This window comes from Heloderma suspectum, chromosome 7 (genome assembly GCF_057233095.1).
Source record: "Heloderma suspectum isolate Gila_16-S chromosome 7, 16-S_ref, whole genome shotgun sequence".
In the NCBI taxonomy this organism is placed as follows: Eukaryota; Metazoa; Chordata; class Lepidosauria; order Squamata; family Helodermatidae; genus Heloderma; species Heloderma suspectum.
In genome coordinates this window covers 27,973,429-27,997,413 of record NC_139464.1, presented here as the reverse complement: position 1 = coordinate 27,997,413, position 23,985 = coordinate 27,973,429, and the positions used below count along the sequence as shown (strand labels likewise).

Genomic DNA, 23,985 nt, shown 5'->3' with positions numbered 1-23,985 from the left:
TAGTTTTAGACATGTAGTTCCTGCACTTGGTCATTCATTCCTGCCAACTTGTCTAATAACCACCCATGTTGCCTCAGCCCCCAATTGAACTGGTGCCAATTCTTCCCCTGTGACCCGAGAAAATCCGTCGACGGCTGCCTCGAGCACTCCAACTAACTAAAAATTGTAGTAGTTATGTGCAGTTATATTCTGACTCAAAAAAATTGGCCTTAGCAATGTCACGGGTTGGAATTCCAGGTTTAGCCTTGGCTGATGGTCTGGAGATCAACCGGTTAGCTTGCAGCTTAGCCAAAAGCATAAATGCCACCTCACGAGCATTGTCATTGTTAAATAAAGAGTTGTGTGATCTAAGAGGTGCAGTTCTAGAAAATAGAGCTGGTATAGATTACTTCTTCCTTCTTCATCATTTAAGTTGTGAAACACACCAAAAGTTCTGTTGTTTTAACTTAACTAATAATAGCAATGCTGTAGATGAACAGATCAACAAGCTGCACAATATAGTAGCTAACAAAACAATAAGACAAAACAATTAGCTCAATTGGTTAGCCCCTTGGCTTCCAGATCTTAGCTGGTTTAAAGCATTGTTCATCCTAATTCTACCAGTGTTGTTCAGAGAGATACTGTTATGCCTTTGCATTCCTTGTCTTATGCGCTGTTTAACCAATCTGTTTTATGTCTCAGCTAATAAAACTGCTGCCCTCTACGCTCTAATAGCCCAACAAGAGGCTAAGTAATATGTATGTCACAAAAAGCTTTGTATGGTTATCAGAAATGCTATAATTGTAATGAAATTATGCATTTAAGGGGGGAATGTAGCAGCCATATCGGGGGTCAGACTAAGTAGCCTCATGCAGTCTCATGCTTCATGTTCTTGCTGAGCTCTTTCTCCCTTAAATATATTGTTGTAAGCTGACGAGACACAGGAATTCCTTATCTTGTCAAAGGTCATACAATTGTATATCTTGTTCTCTGCTGTTCTCTTCTGTTCTCTGCTTATCACGGCTACCCTATAACCCAGTTCTTGTATTATAAACAATGGTGCTAGGAGAAGAAATGTTGAGGACAGCAACCCCACATGGGAGAGAGAAGAAGAGCCGTTTCATATGTGTCACAATGTCTATAAAAACAATGTGCTGATGTATTTCGGGGCTTCTGGCTCTTTGAAAATAATTCCAGCCTTAAGCCCGCGCGTTAAATAAAGAATCTCTTTTTCCTTCACTCCGTGGTCTCTCTGACTCTGGGTTCTGCAACATTACTATGCCGTCTAGGTTTGCCATAGCTTTCCTCCCAAGGAGCAAGCGTCTTTTAATTTCATGGCTACAGTCACCGTCTGCGGTGATCTTGGAGCCCAAGAAAGTAAAATCTGTCACTGCTTCCATTTCTTCCCCTTCTATATGCCAGGAAGTGATAGGGCCAGATGCCATGATCTTAGTTTTTTTTAATGTTGAGTTTCAAACCAGCTTTTGCTCTCTCCTCTTTCACCCTCAACAAGAGGCTGTTTAGATCCTCTTCACTTTCTGCCATTAGGGTGGTATCGTCTGCATATCTGAGGTTGTTGATAATTCTCCCGGCAATCTTAATTCCGACCTCTGATTCATCCAACCCGGCATTTCTCATGATGTACTCTGCATATAAGTTAAATAAGCAGGGTGACAATATGCAGCCTTGTCGTACCCCTTTCCCAATTTTGAACCGCTCGGTTGTTCCATGTCTGGTTCTTACTGTTGCTTCTTGACCCTTGTACAGGTTTCTCAGGAGACAGGTAAGGTGGTCTGGTACTCCCATCACTTTAAGAATTTGCCAGAGTTTGTTGTGATCCACACAATCAAAGGCTTTAGCGTAGTCAATGAAGCAGAAATAGACGTTTTTCTGGAATTCTCTTGCTTTCTCCATGATCCAGTGAATGTTGGCGATTTGATCTCTAGTTCCTCTGCCTCTTCGAAACCCAGCTTGTACTTCCGGTAGTTCTCGATTCGCATACTGCTGAAGCCTAGCTTGTAGGATTTTGAGCATCACCTTGCTGGCATGTGAAATGAGCGCAATTGTGCGGTAGTTTGAACACTCTTTGGCGTTGCCCTTCTTTGGAATTGGAATGTAAACTGACCTTTTCCAGTCTTGCGGCCACTGTTGAGTGTTCCAAAGTTGTTGGCATATTGAATGCAGCACTTTAACAGCATCATCTTTTAGGATTTTAAATAGCTCAGCTGGAATACTGTCATCTCCGCTAGCTTTGTTGTTACTAATGCTTCCTAAGGCCCACTTGACTTCACTCTCGAGGATGTCTGGCTCAAGTTCAGTGACGGCACTATCATGGCTATCAAGGACATTAAGATCTTTCCTGTATAGTTCTTCTGTGTATTCTTGCCACCTCTTCTTAATCTCATCTGCTTCTGTTAGGTCCCTGCCTCCTTTATCATGCCCGTCTTTGCACAAAACGTTCCCTTGAGATCTCCGATTTTCTTGAAGAGATCTCTAGTCTTTCCCATTCTGTTGTTTTCCTCGATTTCCTTGCATTGTTCATTTAAGAAGGCCTTCTTGTCTCTCCTTGCTATTCTCTGGAACTCTGCATTCAGTTGGATATATCTTCCCCTTTCTCCCTTGCTTTTCGCTTCCCTTCTTTCCTGAGCTATTTGTAAAGCCTCATCAGACAGCCACTTTGCTTTCTTGCGTTTCTTTTTCTTTGGGATGGATTTAGTTGCTGCCTCCTGAACAATGTTACGGACCTCCGTCCATAGTTCCTCAGGCACTCTGTCTATCAGGTGTATTCCCTGAAATCTATTCCTCACCTCCACTGTATATTCATAAGGGATATGATTTCGGTCATACCTGAATGGTTTAGTGGTTTTCCCTACGTTCTTCAATTTCAGCCAAAATTTTGCAAGAAACAGCTCATGATCTGAGCCACAGTCAGCTCCAGGTCTTGTTTTGACTGACTGTATAGAGCTTCTCCATCTTTGGCTGCAAAGGACATAATCAATCTGATTTTGATATTGACCATCTGGTGATGTCCATGTGTAGAGTCACCTCTTGTGCTGTTGGAAAAGAGTGTTTGCTATGATCAGCGTGTTCTCTTGGCAAAACTCTATTAGCTTCTGTCCTGCTTCATTTTGTACACCAAGGCCATGCTTGCCTGTCATCCCGGTGATTTCTTGACTTCCTACTTTAGCATTCCAATCCCCTATGATGAAGAGGACATCTTTTTTTGATGTTAGTTCTAGAAGGTGTTGTAGGTCTTCATAGAACCGATCAACCTCAGCTTCTTCGGCATCCGTGGTTGGGGCATAGACTTGAATTACTGTGATGTTGAATGGTTTGCCTTGGATTCGTACTGAGATCATTCTATCATTTTTAAGATTGTACCCCAGTACTGCTTTTCCCACCCTTTTGTTGACTATGAGTGCTACTCCATTTCTTCTAAGGGATTCTTGCCCACTGTTTTATTGTTCTTTGGTTGACACTGTCTCTTAGCAGAATCTGTTATACAATATTCCTGATTTAGCTAGCTAAAGGAAAAAATCACCAGTGCAGTTTGGAAGTTAACCAAATATTTGTTTTAAAGATCTAAAACATGAGGCCACACATTACACAATTGTAAGGCAGTATTTCTACTCTGCCATTTATCTGCTTGAGACTTGAGTGCATGCAATTTAATTCATAATAAAGAAATATTGTGGTGTCCTTTCTTCGTGGCTGGAAAAACTTATATTGCAGAAGCAGCTAGAAAAGCTACATCACAATACTACACACTGTGCATCCTATCCACAGGCAACTCATTTAGCAAGCCAGGAACTGGAATTTTTACATAGTTCTTTCCACATATTCTGTTTAGTCCAGTCCCTCTTAGGAGAACAGACTTGTTCTTTGCACCAGGAAACTGGCAGGGAAAATGTTGATTAAATAGGACTGGTTTTGTAAAGTACGGCATACTTTTCTATCCGTAGAAAGCCAAACCAAACTGTCTTTACATGAGCAGATTTATACATAGCAGTACACATAGGAGGAGTTCATAAGTATATAATGCCTAGCAATTTCAAGTCATCTGTTTCTTCACCAAAGGTGTGTCTCTCGAATCTCAGCAATAATCTGACTGGCTCGTTGCAATGCCTATGAGAACACAGAAATAATTTAGTTTTACATGACAGACAGAGCAATATCCTATGGGTCCTAGCATTCGGCCCCCCGAAACCTGTGGTGGAACAGCCTCCCACCCCCCGCCACCTCGCGGAATAGCCCCGGAGGCTGGTCTTTCGCCATTTGCATCCGGCGAGGCTGCCGTGATTCACGGCAAAGAGCCATATCACGTAGCCTATCATGGCGTAGTGGCCGCCATTTGCGTAGCTGCCTTTACCGTGATAGGCTACGTAAGTATTTACGTAGCCTATCATGGCAGCCTCGCAGGACGCAAATGGCGGCCACTACAGCCCGTCCGCGGCCAGAGGCTCCGCAGAGTCACCGCGGAGCCAGCCAGGGAGGATTCCGGTGGGAGGGACAGAGCGCCTCCCCCCACACTGCAAATCACATCTGCGAAAAGGTTACTTTCGTACATCCCTGCATGCATCTGGTAATCCCTGCATGTCAGCTATAACAAACAGCTCAAGTTTTTTTTATTGCAATAGAGGCAGGGATGAGCAGCTTGCAGGCCAGCCCCCAGATGTTCTGGCCTACCACTATGATCCTTCAACATTGGCTATGCTGGCTAGGGCTGATGCAAGTTATAGGCCAAAACATCTGGAGGGCCACAAGTTGCCCACCCCTGCAATACAGAATTTAGTGCAAGATGTCCAGCTTCTATAATTTGGGGAGCTACTTCATACTCTAGGCAGTGGCCCAGGAGACAAAAACTTATCTTGCTATAAACACTGTCTGGAAGAGGCCTGGCAGAAATCTCCAGACCTCTGCCAGAGAATGCATTAATTAAATCTCACCTTTAAAACAGAATGTTTTTTCCTGGCTCAGGCTTACAAAAGTAGTTTGAAAATATCTATACTACAATAGTGTATGTAGCATAAAACATAAAAAAAATTATAAGTTTATAATCCCTCACATTTTTCTTAACTCATAACAAAAGGATCTGCAGTACCTGTAACATGTCGGCTGCCTCCTTCCTGCGCTGAGCCATGTCCTCCGATTCAGTTAAAAGGTCATCCAGCAATAAGGCTTTGTACAGCTGTCCTACTAGCTCGCTCTGAAGAGTGTCTTTCACGTGGTTAACAAGAAAATGCATCACTGCTTTTGGCACACTGCAAGCAAGCAACAATAGTTCAAGCACACCACACAGCACTACAGATTAGATGCTTAAGAAGCAAAGATTTCACTTTCTTTTCTAAGCAGCTAAGCGTATTTCTACAATTTAACAGCTATCGACTTAAAAGAGCAGACAGTCATCTAAGGCAGAGACTTCACAGACATCAAGTTAAAAAAACCTGCCCCACAAACTAAAACGTGAAAGGATGGGGAGAATGAAGTTGGGGAGAGATAGTGTATTCTCCTATACAAAAGATACAATATAGTTATTTCATTATTTTCTCCGTAAGATAAGGGGTCTGGCTGCAGGCAGTGGAAGGAAAGACAGCCAAGTGTGTGTTACCTGAGGATCTGACGGGGTCACAATTTCTCCCCAGAAAGGATTATCTGGAGTAGTGAATAATTACTTAAAGCTGGCTTATTGTTATATTTTTATAACCGATCATTGGTTTTATATTTCACATGTAACATTACAGAAAGGCAGGGTATAAAATTAATAACATTCAAGGCACAGCACAACAACATCTGTGAAAACATTTAACAGCACAATCCTATTGGGATGGCCGTAAGCCTTCAAATTCAGAGGCTTACAGCCATACAATACAGAGCAGGGGAAGCAGCAGAGGCAATCTTTGCCTCCACACTCCTCCCGCTCTGCATTTTGGCTAGATGGGCTTTTTCACCTGTCTAGCTGGGGCTCTGCGGAGCGGGAGAGGAGGCCGGGGAGGCCTGCGGATATATCATATGCCAGCCTCCCTACTCCCTGCCTCCGCCCACCAGCACGCCCCCTTTCCCTCCTCTCCGAGGTTGCTTTTGTGAGCTCAGAGAGGCAGCCAGCATGGTTCTCTCCAAGGTGGCTGCAAGGGAAAGGGGGCGGGGAGCTTGGATTCCTGGCTCCAAGGTTGGAGATCTGACTCTGCCTCAGATCCAGAAATCCAAACTATCCTATGGCACCCCCAGACACTGTCTATAGGCCACAAGATTGCTTCCTCCAGGGATTTTTAAAAACTAACCTTTTTGGTGAAAAAGTCCATTGCCTTAGAGATCAAATGGAGGAAAGCGAGCCAATGGCCCAGTTCAGACAACACAACAACCCATAGTTAAATGAACTGTGCTGTGTTCAGGAGCAAGCATGCTGACTCCTGAACACTCGCCCATTCCCACTGTGCGAAACAACCCAGGGATGCTCTGTTCTCTGGTTGTTTATCATGACATGCAAACCTGTAATTGTGGGTTGTTCGGGGACAAACAAGCCAGACTTGGAATGCAAGGGAGCATCCCTGGTTTGTTTAGTGCAATGGGAGAGTGCAGGAGCCAGCATGCTCGTGAATGTAATGGTGGGCTTGGGCATACAAGACTGAAGTTCACATCATTTTTGGCTTGTGTTGTGCAAGCCATTCTATCACTCTTATCTGTAACCACACAGGGCTGCTCAGTTGTATTTAGATTTGCACAGTAAAAATTGCTATGTGAATAAAGTGATAATAAATAAGCCGCAGTCATCACTGATGAAAACTTAAGATTCCAGCATTTAGTATAGCTAACCTATCTTGAATGTTCTTCCTCACAATTAGGAAGTAGGACTTAATAAGGCGTTCAATCACTTCACAGTCTCGCTGCTCCCGAGCTGAAAGCTTGCGTGAAACAGGAACAGGCTAGGATGGGGAAAGACGGCATCAAGTAAGCATCACAAGTAAAAAAGATTAGACTGAACTACAGAATCGTGGTGAATTTACCTGTAATTTTGATGTGTTTCAACTGGGTCACATAATCAATAGTAGCAAATATCAGCACGTGTGTTTTTTTACAGGTTGTTACAATATGAGGTGTTCAAAGCCTCATATTTGGGAGCCTCATACTTGGGAGGTGCAACCAAATTTTCCTGCAGGAGGGCCCTGGAGGAAATGCTGACAGCATCATTGCTCTCAATAATATGAACAATTCACAATTGATTTTAATTCCTGACAAGGGATGACATAAACTTTTTCTTTGCTGGAGTGAATGTCATTGATGTCAGGAACAGATCACGATCTCGGAATATAGCTTTTCAAAATGATGCCTTTTCTTTAAGAGCATATTTCTAGCCTTCATAGTTAGAGAGTAAAGCTTACAAATGTGAAGACACCACCTATTAAAAGCCCATAAACTGGGCTGGGAAGAGTTGCCAGATCATTTTATTCTACACATCTCCCCTCTGCAAGTGCACATCCTTGCTTACCAACACCTCATGAGTCTTACCCCTTCTTCCCATCTGCCATTCCAACCCCTGCCAAAAATGCCATTCTGTGGAATATGCAACTGAAGAAAGATACACAGATTAGGGATAGGATGTTCAAAACGCTCATGCCAGAAGAACCTTGCTATTAGACTATAAGTATTTTACTAGGTGGACTCCAACATCATGCAAGTAGACGTCTGCTCACACAACAAGACTTTCTCCCTTTCTTCTCCGCCTGCAGCCCTCCACACAATCTCAAGATCTGCTCTGCAGGTTCCCCCAACCTTTGAAAGCAGGTTTTGGGGATGTACAGGGAGCTGCAGGGGAAATCATTCCCCTTCCTGTTCTGCTGAGTGAAGCCATTCTGTCAGCAGAATGTACCAATTAGATTCTACCCATTGTCATTTACCTCCCAGCACATGAGATGTGCTAATTCATACAAACTATTCCAAATGAAAAACACACATTTAGTGGCATGTAGCCTAGTGTAATTCTACATCTGTATATATCAATAAAGTGATAAACAAAAGAAAGTACTCTCAGAAGCAAAGTTATATTTTAGAACTCATGACCCCAGAATGTTGTGATGATCACTAAAATTATTTTTAAAGAATAAGATTTGTCTGTCATGACTGCTAGCTATGATATACTTTTAGCTAACAGCCACGTTCAAAGAAAAGGCAAAGGAACTCAAAGGAACAAATCCTCTCTAATAGGAATACTTGCAAGGCACAATCTGCTCTTTTGTGTACCAAGTTCCAATTCTGTTCAGTCAGATGAAACTCTGCTCCTGTAGAAACTCACCACATCCAGCAAATTCACAGCATGGCCTTTCTGAGGGCTGGCAGGTACGACTGTTACTGGTTTTGATTTTTCCTCAGCTAGTATCTCCTCTGCTCTTGAAGTTTTCAGCATTCCCCTCCAGTTGCCTGTTCCAGATTCTGAAGCTCCATCTCCGACAGCAGGGGATGTCTAACAAAAGTAACAATACAGTATTCAAATTCAAATCAGTAATTTGCAAGACTAATGCCCTGTACAGTTCTTCAGTCAGTGTCCACTTGTTTCGAATACTTCTATTTTGTTTACTGGTTACTTATCTCTTCCCAAGTCCAAGCAGTTCAGGATACATGTTTCTTTCCTCCCAGTCCAGTTTTATCCTAATTTACCCACTGAAGTAGTGGTGCCTCATATATGGAAAGCCCATGGTTTCATTCAAACTAGGAAACTGGTTAGCAGCTTCAGAACAAGTATTGATGTGAAGTTATCTCAATATCCTGGCTTGCTCTGAAGCTGTTAACCATAGTTTCTTGATTCAGATGAAACAGGAGACTTCAATAATGGAAAACTTCCTCATTTGTTGGCATGTTCAACCAAAGGCACTGTGGATGCAGCCATAAGGCTTGTTCACATCTCAGCTGCTTAAACCAAGATATGATCATCCCAAAGTGGCCACTGTCTTGCTCCTCTTTCTTGATACAGCAGTTCACAGTTGTATTAAACCCAGAAAATGACAGAATTTTTGTTCCAGGTTTCAGAAATGTGTTTGGAAATGATGGTAGGCGGTCTGTAAAAAGGTCCTGTTTTCGAAGAGCAGAACATCTCTGCCCAGTCCTCATTGCTTCCAACCCCTTTAGAACAACTATACCACTAAACTTCTCTTTGCAAAAAGGAAAATGTAAAACAAAAATCCCATCCTATAAAAAAACGCTCTGAACGCTACTATAATCAGATAAAATGCTCAAACTGGTAACATCTATGTAAAATATACAAGTTATTAATTTGCACAATTTCCAAGTAAAATCTGCGCTCTATATGTGAGTCTTCACTGATGCAATGCCTTAATACCCAAAAGTATGAATATAAGTCTATGAGGTCTATGAGATGCTTAAGAAGTTTGATTAATAAATAATGTAAATGCTAAATGCTTTCATTTCAGAATGTGGGATATTTTTTGCACAGCAGAATTCCTATCTTGCTTATAAATAAAGCATCACATTAATAACATCAATTAGTCCCATACTTGCAGCCTTTTGGTTAGCCACTTGCTCAGTGTGAATGAGAATTCCTTTGCAAAGACTAGCTTGGCAGACTGTACATTAACACGCAGATATAGCAGGCAGGCTAGTGTGTGTTCTTTTATGTTGATATGCAACAGACTAAGTCTCAAGAACCTTTTACTATCACATTTCCAAACTTCTCGCAAGGGACCAGCCGCTTAAACTTTTAGGGGATAAAAGAGACTAAACTTTTGGGGAATCTTAAGTCTGCAGTGGACACAGAAGAGACTTTTAGGCCACATGCAATTTGCAGGCTGTCCACCCTTCTGATAAGACTACAAAACATGCAACTTCACAGATACACTTAACATGTTTATGAAAAAAATTAAATAGTAAGACTTTGTGTAAGCCTGTGAAGGTTTGAGGCCTACAGAGGCAAGGAAAAGAAAAAGGTCAGGCCTAGAGACTTGGGTTTTTCTGGTGGGAAGGGGTATCCCTGAGAGTAGTTTCATTTCCCCAGCTAAGTTTCTTCAGGTTTGAAACAGTACTTTTGGTTTTGAGGGTACAGAATCAGCAAGAGTAGAGTCGGAGAGACCAAGAGGCAGCAGGAGGAAGCAGCTTGGAGAAGTCTAAGTACAGCTAGGATAAAAGAACTTGCATTTTGCAACTTTTATTTTCTCTTAAGGCCATTTTTTATCACTTAGCTCTATTGTGTAAATACCTTTAGTTGTGATTTGCTTGCTTTATCTTACCAGTAAACTGTTGTGGTTAAACCCTGTGTCTAGAGTGTCAATCACCCCACGCCTACAGCCCAAACCCCATGTTATTGGAAAGGGGAAGGTCAAAGAAGGTGGGACTCTTAAGGAGGCAAGAGATCCTTAAGGAGTTGTTCAGGGGGCCAAGTCAACGGTGGAACCCTGACAAAACTATAGATAATTCGCTGATTGATAGCAAACAGATAGCAAGAGCGGTGCATTTTTTACTTCATTATCCTCGTGCTTCTTTTATGGTACTTCTTCACACTGACTTCCTTGCTAGGGGATCCTTGAACATCTATCACATAATCCTAGCATCCTGCAAAAGACTGGGGAATATGTCTTAGGACATAAAGTCAGCTCGTGCAGAGCACTGGTAACAGGCCTCCTGGTTTCCTTGTGCAAACTGAAAGTATGCTGTAGAACATACCCAATACTGCACATGGCAGGAAATGATGGGTCGTGTAAAGCAAGCTTTCTTCCAGGAAAGCTTATTCACCATTACTGAACTTCTTGCAGAGGTACCCCCTTGCTAAGGAGCCCTAAGGCTTCTGAGAATCCAACTTGGAACCCACTGTCCTAAGGTCATGAAATGAAACGAACACCTCCACATCTGGCAACACACGATCCGGACAAACGTGCCACCTGCTGATGAGAACAGTGTTCAACCATTACCAAGGTGCACCACAGAACAACTGAGCATGCAGTGCTTAGAGGAAGAAACAGAGACAGACCTTGCCATCAACCTCAGCAGAACCAGCAGTGGAGGTCTCCTGGGATGGTGCCAAAACACCAGGAGGCTTAGTGGACTAAAGAAAGCAAGAAGGGCAGAAAATGACATCAGCATCACGTGTCTATTTATTTCAAATCAACCTCTTTGATTCCTCCCAGTAGAATGCCTTTCAGAAGATGGTATGTACTTCAGTTTTTTAACAGAACCTCCAAATGCCCCTAAGCAAGGGAGTTTTTTGGTAACTGCCACAGTAACCTAAGTAAGTAAGACTTGCTAAGTAAGACTTGCTTGTTGTTGTTTTTTCAAGATCCTTCCAAATGCCTTCAGTTTTACTTAGAGTGTCAGGCACACACTCACCTTGTCGCGTGACCCAGCAGAAGGCATCTCTCTGGCTAGCCTGTTCCGCCTTTGCTCCTTAAAAAAAAGATAAGTGATTCAAAGCCTTGGTTACGAATAGGCACTCAGGGTGCATTCAAGTCTTACTGCCTCAGGGACACTGACCTAAACCGTAGAGATTGACATTGGTCACTGAGAATGACTCTCTGTGAAAGCTTAAGTAGCTATGCCTGACTCGCAAACTGAAAAGTCATTGCACTGGTACATTGCAATTATAATGGATGAGAATGACTTTTGGCAGTCATCATTCAAGAACCAAGACAACGAAGGCCTCCTGAGACCCAACATTTAGCAATGCTGGTGCATGGCCCCTCTGCTCCCATGGGAGACCACAGCCACTGGCAGAGCACATACTTTGTATGAAGCAGGTCTACAGTTCAATCCCTGCATCTCCAACTTGAAAGGATCTGAGGCAGCATGGCTAGGGAAGGCTTCCTCCCAGGTCGTTGGAAAGCTTCTGCCAATTGGAGTAGATAGCATTGAACCAGATGGACCAATCATTTAACTCAGTGCCTTGGTTCACACTTAATGCAAACCCATGGTTTATTTAACCCATAGTTTGTTGCTCTACCCAGGATTTGTCTGGCAGACCACTGAAGAAAACATGGTTTGTTTCTCAACCCCTGGTTTGTTTCCCACCTCCTTCATCCGCTCCCTCCCTGTGTCCCAAATGCTTTTGTGGCACTGTAGTACTGGCACGTGGAGTGGCTGGGTTTGTTTTTGTTTGTTCTTGCCCACTGCCTCTGTAGCCTGGCAAAACAACCCATGAACAACCTACATTCTAGGTTTACATGTAACAACATCCCATGTTGTTCACAACCCAACAACAATGGGTACTCTTTCTGGGTTGATTGTGGTTAACAAAGCATAGTTTGTTAGCATGGCTTGGTTCACACATCACAATAACCAAGAATTCAACAACCCATACCATGGGTTAGTGTTATGTGCAAAACAGTATGAAAGCAGTTTCATATATTCAAGCCATACAAAAAGGACAGCTGGGATGTCCCCTCTTTCCAGAGATGCCTATTTAGCTCTCTTAGTGAAGTGGTTGAGTTGCTTCCTCCTACATCTACATTGGCAGGTGTTGGTAACACAAGTATTGTTCCTGGAAAGAAGAATAAATGCTCAGATACATACACTTCTATATCCAGTGATGGATGCAGGGAAGCTACTGGGTAACATTGCACAAGAACCATTCCTACCACCAAACCATTTGAACTCAAAAGATATATAGTTACCTACCATACTTCTGCTGCTATGCTATTTCTAATTTTTAAGATCAACAAAGCATGTAATTATGGCAGCAGCATGGTAGTTATAAACCCCAGGTAGTTAGAAGCAAAGGAAATGGAGGGATGTCCAACAGAACAGACAAGCTACAAGCAATACAGTGCTAGGGAGAAGAAGAAAGGGGAAGTCCTTTGCCAAATGAGAACAAAGCATCACCTGGCTACTTTGGTTCATGGTTTTTTAATTCAGAATACCGGGATGGACAAAGCCTGTACACACCCATCGTAAATATATTTTGTTTACAGGCAGCATCTCTCTAATTACTAAGTGCTAGAGATGAGACATGGGGTGCCTATCCCCATCTTATGAGCTTCTTAAGCTATATGGCTGGCCTCTTTGAGAGTGTACAATGCTGCATGGACCTTTGGCCTATACCAGGAAATGTAACTATTTTGGTTTTGAGTTGGTACTCTCATCAAGTGCAGAACTAAGAGTCTTAATTCATGCTAAGCTGCTGACATGAAACTCTGATCATTTCAATAAGATAAGACTGCAAAATAGAACATATCTGTGCACGAGATGACAGACCCACTCATAATTAATACAGAAATAATACCTAAATAGGAGTTTCTTCCCTTACCTCAATGTTGTTGTTTATTAGCCCACAGGCATCTGCAAAATCTGGATGTTTGGTGTTGATATAGGCCAACTCGATGGCTACCAAATTGTGAACCTACAAGAAAATGTAGAGGAGGACAGAAAATGATTCAGAATTCAACATTTTGCCCCAATAAATCCAATGGTAGGTAAGGAGACACAATAGTCATCCCTTAGAACTGATCTCTTTTCACAGGGCCCAGTAACAAGATAGCCAGAAAACAGTTCAGCAACACCACACTAAAAGACAGTCACCACAGAAAGATCACAAGACATAGTATAGCTGAAGGCAACTCATTCACCATGCAACGACATCTGACCTCCTAAAGAAGGGGTGGGCAACTTGTGGTGCTTCAGATGTTTTGGCCTACATATGCCATCATGCCTCACCATTGGCTATGCTGGCTAGGGCTGACGGGAGTTGTAGGCCAAAACATCTGGAGGGCCACAAGTTGTCCAAAAGTTACCAGCTCTCCTAAAGTTACTAGCTTAAATGCAATGGTATATATATGGCTTCCTCTTTGGGAGCTAGCACCAGTCAGGCATGTAGAGCTGAGAAAAGTGGAGCACGAGAGACAAGGGAGGACCTGCTGCTGTAAGGAAATAGCAGGGCCCTAATTTTTAATAATAGTGGCCCCTCCACCAATGATTTGGATGGACTGTCAAGTTGTTTTTTATTTCAACAGGTCTTTAATGGATTTTAATTGAACCTTAATGTTCCTGGCTGTTTTTGTTTGTTTTTATAGTGGTTTGTACTGTTCTCAATTTTTATTGTGGAGGATTGTGTTTCAAACTTTGTGAAACCTCTTGGGGGTCCTTATGGGGACCGAACGGTGGTGTAGAATTGGTTTTAAAAATAAATTTAAAAGGAAGGTAAAAGTGCAATCCTATGCACATTTACTCAGAACTAAGCCCCATGGAGTTCAATGGGGCTCACTCCCAAATAAGTGCGGACAGGTTTGCAGCCTATGCTTCTCCAAGCTCCAGTCAACTTTCACTTATGGAGGGAACAGGGCCTCGGTGAAATTCCAACTTCACCTGCAACTCTATTATGCTGATCATCAAAAATGATTCCGCCTCACTAAGCTCATTTTGCTAGGTACCAGCCACATCGTTTTCCCAGTTCTCTGTCATCCGATTCATCTCATCGTGCAAATTCAAAGAACAAACACAAAACAAATTGCACACAGCAAACTCCACAATATTTACCATTTCATTTGTAACTGGTAGCCTTCGCCGCAAAAGACTGGTCACAACTTCAACAATGGCATCATGGAGTTTAGGAAACCTCAGCAATTCCTGAATACAAGCAAAACAAGGAAAGGGTTTATTTTCTGAAGCAACAAGAAAAAAATTACATTACCAAACTGAATAAACCATAGTAGATCATAGGAACGAATTATGCAAACAAACAATGGGGATAGCAAGAAATCCTCTCCTGGCGTTACTGGCTTCCAGAGAACTATCTGAGTGTTCTGTACTTTAATTTACAGTCTAAGAATGCACATTACTTAAATGGAATCCTGGTTTGGAGGTATTGGAGCGATCAGCTCAAAGCTACAGATGAATTTTGGATGGCAGAATGAAAGAATCTGCAAAACTGCGCAAACGTAATCCATCAGATCTATGGTCTGTCAAAGCTCAGTTTGCTGTCTTGCATGGTGGCCAAATCCAGATGCTTGTAGATGGTACTTAACAGCAGAGGCTCTTGAGGACTCATGTAGGGTGTTCCCAGGCCACGCTGGCCTTCACGAACTACACAGCTCCCACAGAGCTGCACAGGCTGTGCAAAGCAACCAAATGGCCACTTAGGGATCATCCTTAATTCGAGGCATTCTCCTCACTCCTGCTTGTGCACTACAGCACCAAGGCTCAAAAAGTCAACAACCTGGAGCCCTTTTCAGAGAGACCCTCTCCTTACAAATATATTTTTATTACAATGGCGCTTTTTTTTTTTTTTAATGGAAGCACCCGATGAGGCGTTAGAAGCAAGGTTCCTTCTGAAGTTCTGATCCCCTTTCTCCTATTTCTGCTCTGCACTGCTAGCTCTGGGATTTCTAAGGGACCCAACAGGGAATCTTTGGTGGGACAGAAAAGGGTATGGGAAACTGTTCTGCAAAGCCTAGACCAAACTGAAGAAACCCAGGGATGCACACGCAAACTACACAAAGTAGTCGCTTCTATACCGACAGTAGAAGAATGCATACCTGTGCAAGTGCACACACAAACCTCCATGAAGTTCACATTAGTGTTCAGGCAATTGTATGTTTTAAACCTTTCCAGGCCATCCCCTAAACAGAAGAGTTCCTTTATCCATAAGGACACTCCAAACATGGTGCACGACTTCGACAGTCTCAGCATAGTGTTTCCTATCCTCCAGGAGAATTTCACACCCTGCGACGTATATAAACATTTTGCACATTAGCTTCTCCTTTCACCTGTGTACTGTAATTGCTACAATGCTGAATAATCCGTTGCATTTCCTCATGGACAAGCTCCACACATCGCAAGCTGGGCTCTTCCAAACGTTTGATTTGCCTCTTTACCAGCAGCTCAAATGAAACTTCAGGCACAAACAAGGCAGGACGAGGGCCCTGGTCAAACCACAAGGAAACAGATTCATTTTTATTTCATTGTAATGGAACTCACCATGTCCACCATGGCGTTATGCCTGTCCCCAAGGCAGAACAGCGTATGTTCGACAAGTAATGCAGCCCCACCCACCACGAAGCATTAGTTAAAAAATGGACACAGCATCTTAACAGGGAGATAAAGGAAAATACCTACCGTAGCATTTCTAATGGCTGTCAAGATGTCAATGGTGTTAAGGCCACCTAGCGGGTCAACAGATTCTAAGGTACGCCCAAAGGTTTCGTGAAAAATGTAGCAAATCCTAGCTCCGCCACACCTAGAGAATGAAAAAAGTAATTGGGATACATTCATTCACTTATTACATTTCTATACCACCCAATAGCCAAAGATCTCTGGGTGGTTTACAAAGATTAAACTCTAAAAATACAATATAGTAACATAATATAAAACCATCTACATTCCAAAAATATATAACAATTTTAAACAATAAACAATAAAATCCCAGGACCTATTAAAAACTGTATCACATGGTGTCAAATGCCTGGGAGTAGAGGAAAGCCTCAACCTGCCACCGAAAAGATGTTGGTGCTAGGCGGACCTCACTGGGGGGGGGAGAGTGTTCCACAATCGAGGAGCCACTACTGAGAAGGCCCTCTCCCTTGTTGCCATCCTCTGAACCTCCCTCAGAGGAGGAAAATAGGGAAGCCAAATTATATTCCCCATATTTGAGTTAATTGGATTACTTAATAGGTAGAAAATTTCAATTTCACTTGTAGAAGCATTACTATTAAATATGCTTTCCTCCATCATCAGTGGCAACTAGACTCGAACGTGTGCTTACAGTTCCGAAGTCTCTATGTACTTCGCTGTCCCTTCAATGGTGTTGCAATATTCAGTGGCAAATTTGGTAATAAGCTGTAATAATGTGGCACTCTTGTCATCTACAGGCTCCCCATAGCCGTTTAGCAGAGACTGGTACTGAGCAGCTAGAACATTGATTCTGGTTTTCAGTTCTGGTAGGCAATCCCTGATGTGATGCATGAGTAGCCTAAAAGCAGTTTGGGAACAAAGAAGACTTTTAGAAGCACGATTTAAACATACAATCTACTTCATTTTCAGTCACATATTTTGATTGTTAAACAACCATTATTTTCAGCTAAACAAGCAGGATTCTCTCACAGCAGTAACTTAAATGCCCAACATTTCATCAGCCTAAAAGCCATCAGGATTCTATGTTACTGCTGTCCGGCTGAAAATTCCACACAGCTAAATATACCTTCTTATCCATCACACTCCATCAGCACAATCTAGAATACCATCCAAAATTCAACACTGTAAACAGTGGGCAGTATCCAACGATGCCATTTCGCTAAGGCAAATTACACTGTGCTCACATAAGGGACTTCTAGCACAACACCAACAGTGTGAGCTTGTGCAATGGGTTTTCTGGGGAATTCCATCACGCATTGCGCTAGAGGTCCCTTACAGCAGCACAATGTGATTTGTGTTTGGGGAATGCCATTATTAGATACTTCCGAATATAAACTCTAGTCCAGGAAGGATAGTCAGCCATCCATTCTGCAGTTGGCATCTCTGAACAGGTCAAGGAGAAATCAAATGAAAGCTGGCCATCTACCATGCAGAAAAGGTTGAGCACATGCACAAAACTTATCTGATACCTCACAAATAATTGCTAGCTTTCCATTCATTCCCTGTGCATAAGAGACTCAAAACTGCAAAAGAATTGAAAGTGTCGGGATGTTTCCACTCATCTGTCCCTTAAAATACCAGCTTCACCAGCAAATGCAAAACTTTTGCAATACAACTGAGATGGGTCAGAAACTTGCAGTTCAGAATCAAAGCAAATTCTTGTACCTGTTGAGTGTTCTAGCAAGGTACTTTGTTCCATTCCGGTTGGCAAGAGAGGGATACTTCTTCTGGAGAAAACCATATTCGTCACGAATCGAATCAACCACACTCTTCTTATTATTAATATCTAATTGACTCCTAAAAGTTAAGAGTGAAAAATAGGAAATTATTATGCATGTTGTAATAAAGTATTTTATACTTCTCATTTTATTCATTGGGCTGCATTCAGACAGTGGCCATTATTTATTAAATTAATTATTTAAATATTAACATTTATATTACTGCCTTATTTGCTGAAAAGCCATCAAGGTGGCGTTGTTTAATCTGGATTCCATTTCATATTCATCTCTTGCTACTGGTTCATGTGTTCTTCTGGCTTCAAAAGTGCAGTCCCAATACACCATTATTCCTTTGAAAATATCCCAGTCATGTTTCTAAACCAGCTGATATCACATAGCACAGGGTTAGGCAACCTGGTGCCCCACAGATGTCCCCATATGCCCCATCCAGCACAGCCAATCATCAGGGATTATGAGAGTTGTAATCCAAAACATATGGAGAGCACCAGGGTGCCTACCTCTGAGTCATAGCATATAAGGCAGTCAGCCACCACTGATAGACTAAGCATGAAACTCATACTAATATAGAAGCTGCAAGTGTGATCTACAGATTGAGAGGAGGTACAGGACCCCCAACTCTGTGTTTTCCCCAATTTCATCTGTTGCTGCCATCGCTGGAAGCCACAATTTGCCCAGGCCTTTCCATTATACCAGCCCTAGAAATATCCCAGTTAACTAAGAATGATCCCAGAACAGTTTGGGTACCAAACATTCCTGTTACTGCAGTAGTTCTACCCCGTCTACATGGCAAGATACACAGGAATTATACCGTGGTTTTCATAAAAGAAATGTTTTAAAAATCAGATTCTCAAGCCAACCCAAACTCACCTATTCACCACACCAATGATGCCAAGTTTAACTGGTATCACTCTTCCCATAAGTACATCCATTGCATCAGTGCCAGCATCCATGAGATCCAGCTTTGTGATAACAGCAAGGGTGCGCCGCCCTATCAGAGCGGCAGGTAAATGGTCATTTTACATTAAGCTGGTCATGTATTAACTTTCATGCCTAGGGAATAGCTACCCAAAGTAAAAAAGGAAAGGAGAAAAGATGAAAGGTTGCCCACTAAACAAGCCCATGCAGGAAAAGGGAAATTCACCATGAAAAGTTTATTTGTTTTCAGGTTCAATTGAAAGTAATGCTGTCACACTGCATATATAGAATTGCTTCTAACGAACAAAAGGACATTTCAAATCCCACGCCTCTGCCAGCAATATAAATGCTTCCTATAAATCCCAAGTGTTTTAGGTTTGCCCATGGTTTGTTGTTGGGTTAACTCTGGGTTGTTTAACCCATAAAAAACCCAGTTTCTGGGTTCACACATCATGAAACAACCCAGGAATGGGGACGCTCCTGAATTGTTAATTAACAACAGAAATGATGAGCGTATGGCTCACGCACTCTGCTCATCCTCGTAATTCCCGGGTTAAACAACCCAGGAATTGCTGCTGTGACATGTGAACCAGGTCAAATTGGAGTGCAAGTCTGTGTCAGTCAACAAGGCAGGATAATAAGCTGCAGAGGGGGGAGGGAGAGAAGTGCTTGGCCTGATGCTCATTTCCGGCTTCATAAATTATGATTTAAGAAGCCAGGAACAATCGTCCAAACTGGATCAGTGACTTACACAGCTGTTTTTAGTAGTTTAATAGGAGGTGGTCCAGTCTTGCCTTTAGCTAAAAGCCTTCAATTAGGAGATTCATTCAAAAAATCTTACTGTTTCAATTATACAAGTTTCAACTACAAGATACACTTTCTTAAATACAAGAGTGGGAATTTCTAATAGGTGCTACTACAAAATAATAGTTACACCATCAACTGTCATAAGAGAACATTTCCTAGAGAGAAGACAGACAAGCTGGAATCTGTGCTCTTTCTACTCACCATCTGGATCCACCTCTCGTGCTATTTTAAGTGCCTCGGAGGTGGCCATGTCTGTGTTGGCAGCAGTGACTGCCAGAATAATTGAATTTGGGTTACTAATGAACCTAAGGATTAGTTCTCGGATCTGAAGTTCAATATCCTTTGGTTGATCGCCCACAGGTACCTATGAGAAAATAAGCAAGTGAAATCTGGATGAACTTTCTTCTTTAAAGCACGCTTATTAACAGCAATTCATACCCAACTAGGCTTCTTAGCATCTGAGGCCATTCTCAGGAGGACGAGAACAGGAAGCCAACAGAGAACCTAAACCATGGGAATTATTTGGGGAGAAATGGCTCTCCTCCTTCCAACTAGCACTTAATAAGGGACAGCCAATTAATTAGCAACGAGGAAGGAAGACAAACCCATCTAACAGAGCACACTGCAGGGTGAAGTGGCAGCGGGGGATTGGGGGAGATTGAGGGAAGGGCAGTTGGGAACTTTGGCAAGAAACACTGAAAAGGTCTGCTACACACTGGGCTGGTTCACACAACATGGCCGGCTCACTGTGGGTTATTTAACCCATGATGAGCCAAAATGCGTGCCGGGCAACATTTTGAATATGCAACCCTGAGAGGGGGTGGCCGTGTCATACGAGCACCGTTAATCAACCTCTGCATAACCCTGCAACAGAACAAGGGTTATGCAAGGGTTCTTTAACCCTCAAATAACCTTTGGTGGCCGGGTTCACATGACATGGCAACCCCCGCTTGGGGCTGCATGTTCAAAATGTCACCCAGCACTCACCACGGCTCGTCATAGGTGAAACAACCACTGATGAGCCCGCGTGTCGGGTGAACCAGGTCTTTGTCAATTGCTGTCTTATGTACATTTCACCCTTTGCAAAACATAAAACCTTCAATTATATATATATACAAATATTTCCTTCTTACCTTTGTCATTCCTGGCAAATCTACAAGGGTCAGGTTGACAACATTTGGTGAAAAAATCTTTAGATGAATCGGTTCAGGGCTGATCCCCTAGAAAGCCATGGAAAAAGTAACCAAATATAATTTCTACCAGACTTTTTTGCCCAACCGCTACCTTTAGAAAACTAGCAGACACTGAATCTTTGAATCTAGGGTACAAAATTTGGGTGTGTCTATAATCTGGCTTCATGCTCAATTCAGGTTTCCACATATGGTGCCTTTCTTAGCTTGGACATTTCAGCTATTTTCCCCTAGATGTAGCTGGAAAAAATGACTGCTTTTCTTTAATTGAAGCTAGAGTTTATAGAACAAGGCAATGCCCTTGCACAGATGATGCACAGCCACCTTGAAAGATTTTCCCGTGCTGTAGCCTTGGATATTATGAACAGCAGTATCTGTGGTAGATTCTGCCTCTGGACAGAGAAACTTTGGGCATAGAAAATGTAGATCAGCATGACTTAACGAAAACTAGCAATAACATAAACATTTCCCAATTACAGCCTCCAGATCCAATGCAGAAATAATTCCGATGTGAAGAATTTTCCAAGCACAGAGACCCACCTTATTATTTCCTGAAATCCTTTCAGTTTCGCTTTCTATTTCTTGTCTAATTTCATCAAAGTCTGTGTAGAGCTGAAATTTTAAAGAAAAAATGCTGAAGACCTACCATAAGTGGCTTTACTTACCTATACAAGCCATCTAGACAGCTATCTTTCCTGCCAAGACCCAAGAGGACAGGTGTGCAGGGGAAATTTGTATTTATTTTTTTATCGCTGTTATGAGTTGAATCCCCTCATACAATTCCTTGCACAAATGTGCAAGCTTTGTGCATAATTTAGCAGTGTGGGGCAGGCTTCTCTGGCTGCAGTTTCTCAAGATGCAGCTTGATTTTCTTCACGGAAAATGCTCTTTTCAGCTGTTTGGACAAAGAAAATGGCTGCTCTACATGCAGAAACAGGTTGCCAGATCCTGTACTGCAGCTTGTTTTGCTCCTGCCCCCTCTGCTAGGGGCATAATATGGTTGGATTCTGTGCACTGTTATGCAGGGGGAGGAGTACATGAACTGCTGTTTTCAATATTCTGTGCATGCAAAGCTCTGCAAACCAAAACGTAAGAGTAATGTGTACACCCACTACACATGCATGGGCCACAAAATGCACCCAGCCTAATTTTTTGCCACATGAGCTTACTGTGCCAAAATCAGTAGGCGTATATAGCCTTCCATAATGGCAGTTATACACTCGTGCCTCATTCTTCCTGGGCCCAGCTTCTCTGCAGGCCAAAGAGGAGCAATCTGGAAACATAAAAGGTGTCCCATCTGCACATTTCACTACAAGAAGATCTCATTCTGCAAGCCACACAAATTTATGTACAAATCCTGCGTCAAACTTTGTAGGAAGGACTGGACTTTTGGAAACTGTCTTCACCAACATGACTTCCAAAATGCTGCTATTAAAAATATTAGATCAGTAGGCTGTTTCTAACAGGAAGCCAAAGAGGAATAACAAACAGGAGCAATGCAGACATTACGCCAAACCACGGTTAAGGAAGCTTAAACTATAGTTTATCAACTCAGCAAAGCACAGTTTGTAATCAGCCACAAAGCAGAATCAGAAATGGTTTGAAGCAAGTTTGCAAATTGTGGCTTCCAAGAACATTTGCACCAACTTGAGCGTTCACGCTCTCTCTCTCTCTCTCTCACACACACACACACACTCACACACACGCATATTAATAGCTTTACAGAAAAAAAAATTACCTTGTTTTTGGTGTGTAGAAATTTCCCCCACTCTTCAGTATCAATCCCTGGAAAGAAACAGTCATGGTATGAGACGATGTGGGGCAACACAAACTAATATTCTCGGTTTCAAATACCATTCCTTCATTGAGTTTTTCTATCCTCAACATTTCATGATGAAAACTAAAAGCAGGCATTTAAGCAACAATAGTCAAATAAGCCTAGCGTCTTTTTCCCCTGAAGTTAAATGCCTCAATATTTATGAATATCTTTTGTTCTATCTATCCTTGCGTATACTAACAACATAATTTGTTCTAAAACTGGGGCCTAATAGGGATTGCTTATCATAATTCCTCCCATTTTTCATCAGAGCCCCAGGAGTGACCACAGAGTGAGCATGTCTCTGCGTGTACGTACACACACCTTTCGTTGCCTACAGTGGTTCTAATCCCACTAGAATTCTACTGCAATCAATGGAATTAATAGGGTCTAGGGTGCTTCCGTACAAATTTGTTATTGTGCAAGCACCCTGCCCATCCACAGAATTTTACAGGGAGTCCAGACATCATCTTCAATTTGCAACCCTCCCATATTTTCCCACTGCTTCTTCCAGTCATTTTTCTTACCAGAAAAAATCCATTGAGGAAAAGGTGGAATAGCTGCACAAGGCGGGATATAAATGTAACGAATGAATGAATGAATGAAGCCTTTTGACTGGTAGTACTAGGAGCCCTCTATCTGGAAGGACCATAACTTTTATTGCTTTAAATGGGACTTTGCCAAACCTAAACTGTAGTTGAATGCGGGCCATCGTGCATTAGAAAACTAGCCACACAAGAGCAGCTCATTTTGTTGTGCTAATCTGTTGCCCAGAATGCTCCCTTCATCTGTCATGAACAAAAACATACTGGATTTTAAGCAGTTTCCTTCTGTAGGTGAAAAATGGAACATTAGTATTCTTTCCAGGGGAGAAAAGGTGAAATTAAGAGACAAATGTAAGAAACATAAACTCTGAAAGCACAGAGTGGGTATCTAAGAAGGTCCAGTTCTTAAGGGACTTTATGCCATTTGGACTAACTTCAACAGTATGCCCAATTCTGTTCACCATATTGGTCGTACCCTTGGCTTACTGGGATACACGTAAGGTGGCCAGATGTAAAAGAGGACAGGTTCCTTGCACCTTTAGAAGTTGTGCAGAAGAGTTTGCTGAAATACACCTGCTGAAATTCCCTGTTTCACACAGCTGGTTCAGGCACGGGAGTACATCCTCTTTTCCACCTGGCCACCCTAGATACAGGTCCGGGTTCTTTCCTTCCTAGAAATGGAAGGTCGCAACTCTCGCCTCCATTGCATGATGATGCATGCTAGTTGTGGCCTACTGTGAACATGCATCGCGCTCATTCTCAGGTGGATCTCTGGTTTAAGGGCAACAAAACATGTAAGAATGGTCTCCAACTCTGGATGTATGACTTTATTTTAAAGCAATTTCAGCTTCAGGGGCCAAGTGGTTGTTGGGTGACCTGCGGCCTCATTCCAAGGCCAACCACCTTTCTCAGGATTGCTGTCAGATGAAAGGCAGCTT

At 42.4% G+C, this 23,985-nt stretch overlaps 1 protein-coding gene across 5 annotated transcripts in view; it reads right to left on the bottom strand.

The window, feature by feature from the left end:
* Positions 1–2,853: 2,853 nt before the first annotated feature.
* DNM1L (dynamin 1 like) overlaps positions 2,854–23,985 on the bottom strand; it is a 52,618-nt gene continuing 31,486 nt past the window's right edge. For 3 of the 5 annotated variants that reach the window (XM_084809454.1, XM_084809450.1, XM_084809451.1), the window contains 17 exons: positions 22,425–22,471; positions 21,227–21,298; positions 20,630–20,716; positions 19,698–19,860; positions 18,642–18,762; positions 17,701–17,832; positions 16,667–16,873; positions 16,021–16,141; positions 15,672–15,827; positions 14,443–14,532; positions 13,217–13,309; positions 11,305–11,361; positions 10,949–11,023; positions 8,267–8,434; positions 6,790–6,899; positions 5,081–5,240; positions 2,854–4,104 (listed from right to left, as the gene is read on the bottom strand). In XM_084809454.1, coding sequence (XP_084665580.1) covers positions 4,048–4,104; positions 5,081–5,240; positions 6,790–6,899; positions 8,267–8,434; positions 10,949–11,023; positions 11,305–11,361; positions 13,217–13,309; positions 14,443–14,532; positions 15,672–15,827; positions 16,021–16,141; positions 16,667–16,873; positions 17,701–17,832; positions 18,642–18,762; positions 19,698–19,860; positions 20,630–20,716; positions 21,227–21,298; positions 22,425–22,471 — 1,916 coding nt within the window. In that variant the 3' untranslated portion in view covers positions 2,854–4,047. The remainder of the gene's footprint in view (positions 4,105–5,080; positions 5,241–6,789; positions 6,900–8,266; positions 8,435–10,948; positions 11,024–11,304; positions 11,362–13,216; positions 13,310–14,442; positions 14,533–15,671; positions 15,828–16,020; positions 16,142–16,666; positions 16,874–17,700; positions 17,833–18,641; positions 18,763–19,697; positions 19,861–20,629; positions 20,717–21,226; positions 21,299–22,424; positions 22,472–23,985) is intronic. The other 2 variants (XM_084809452.1, XM_084809453.1) reach the window with 1 other exon arrangement.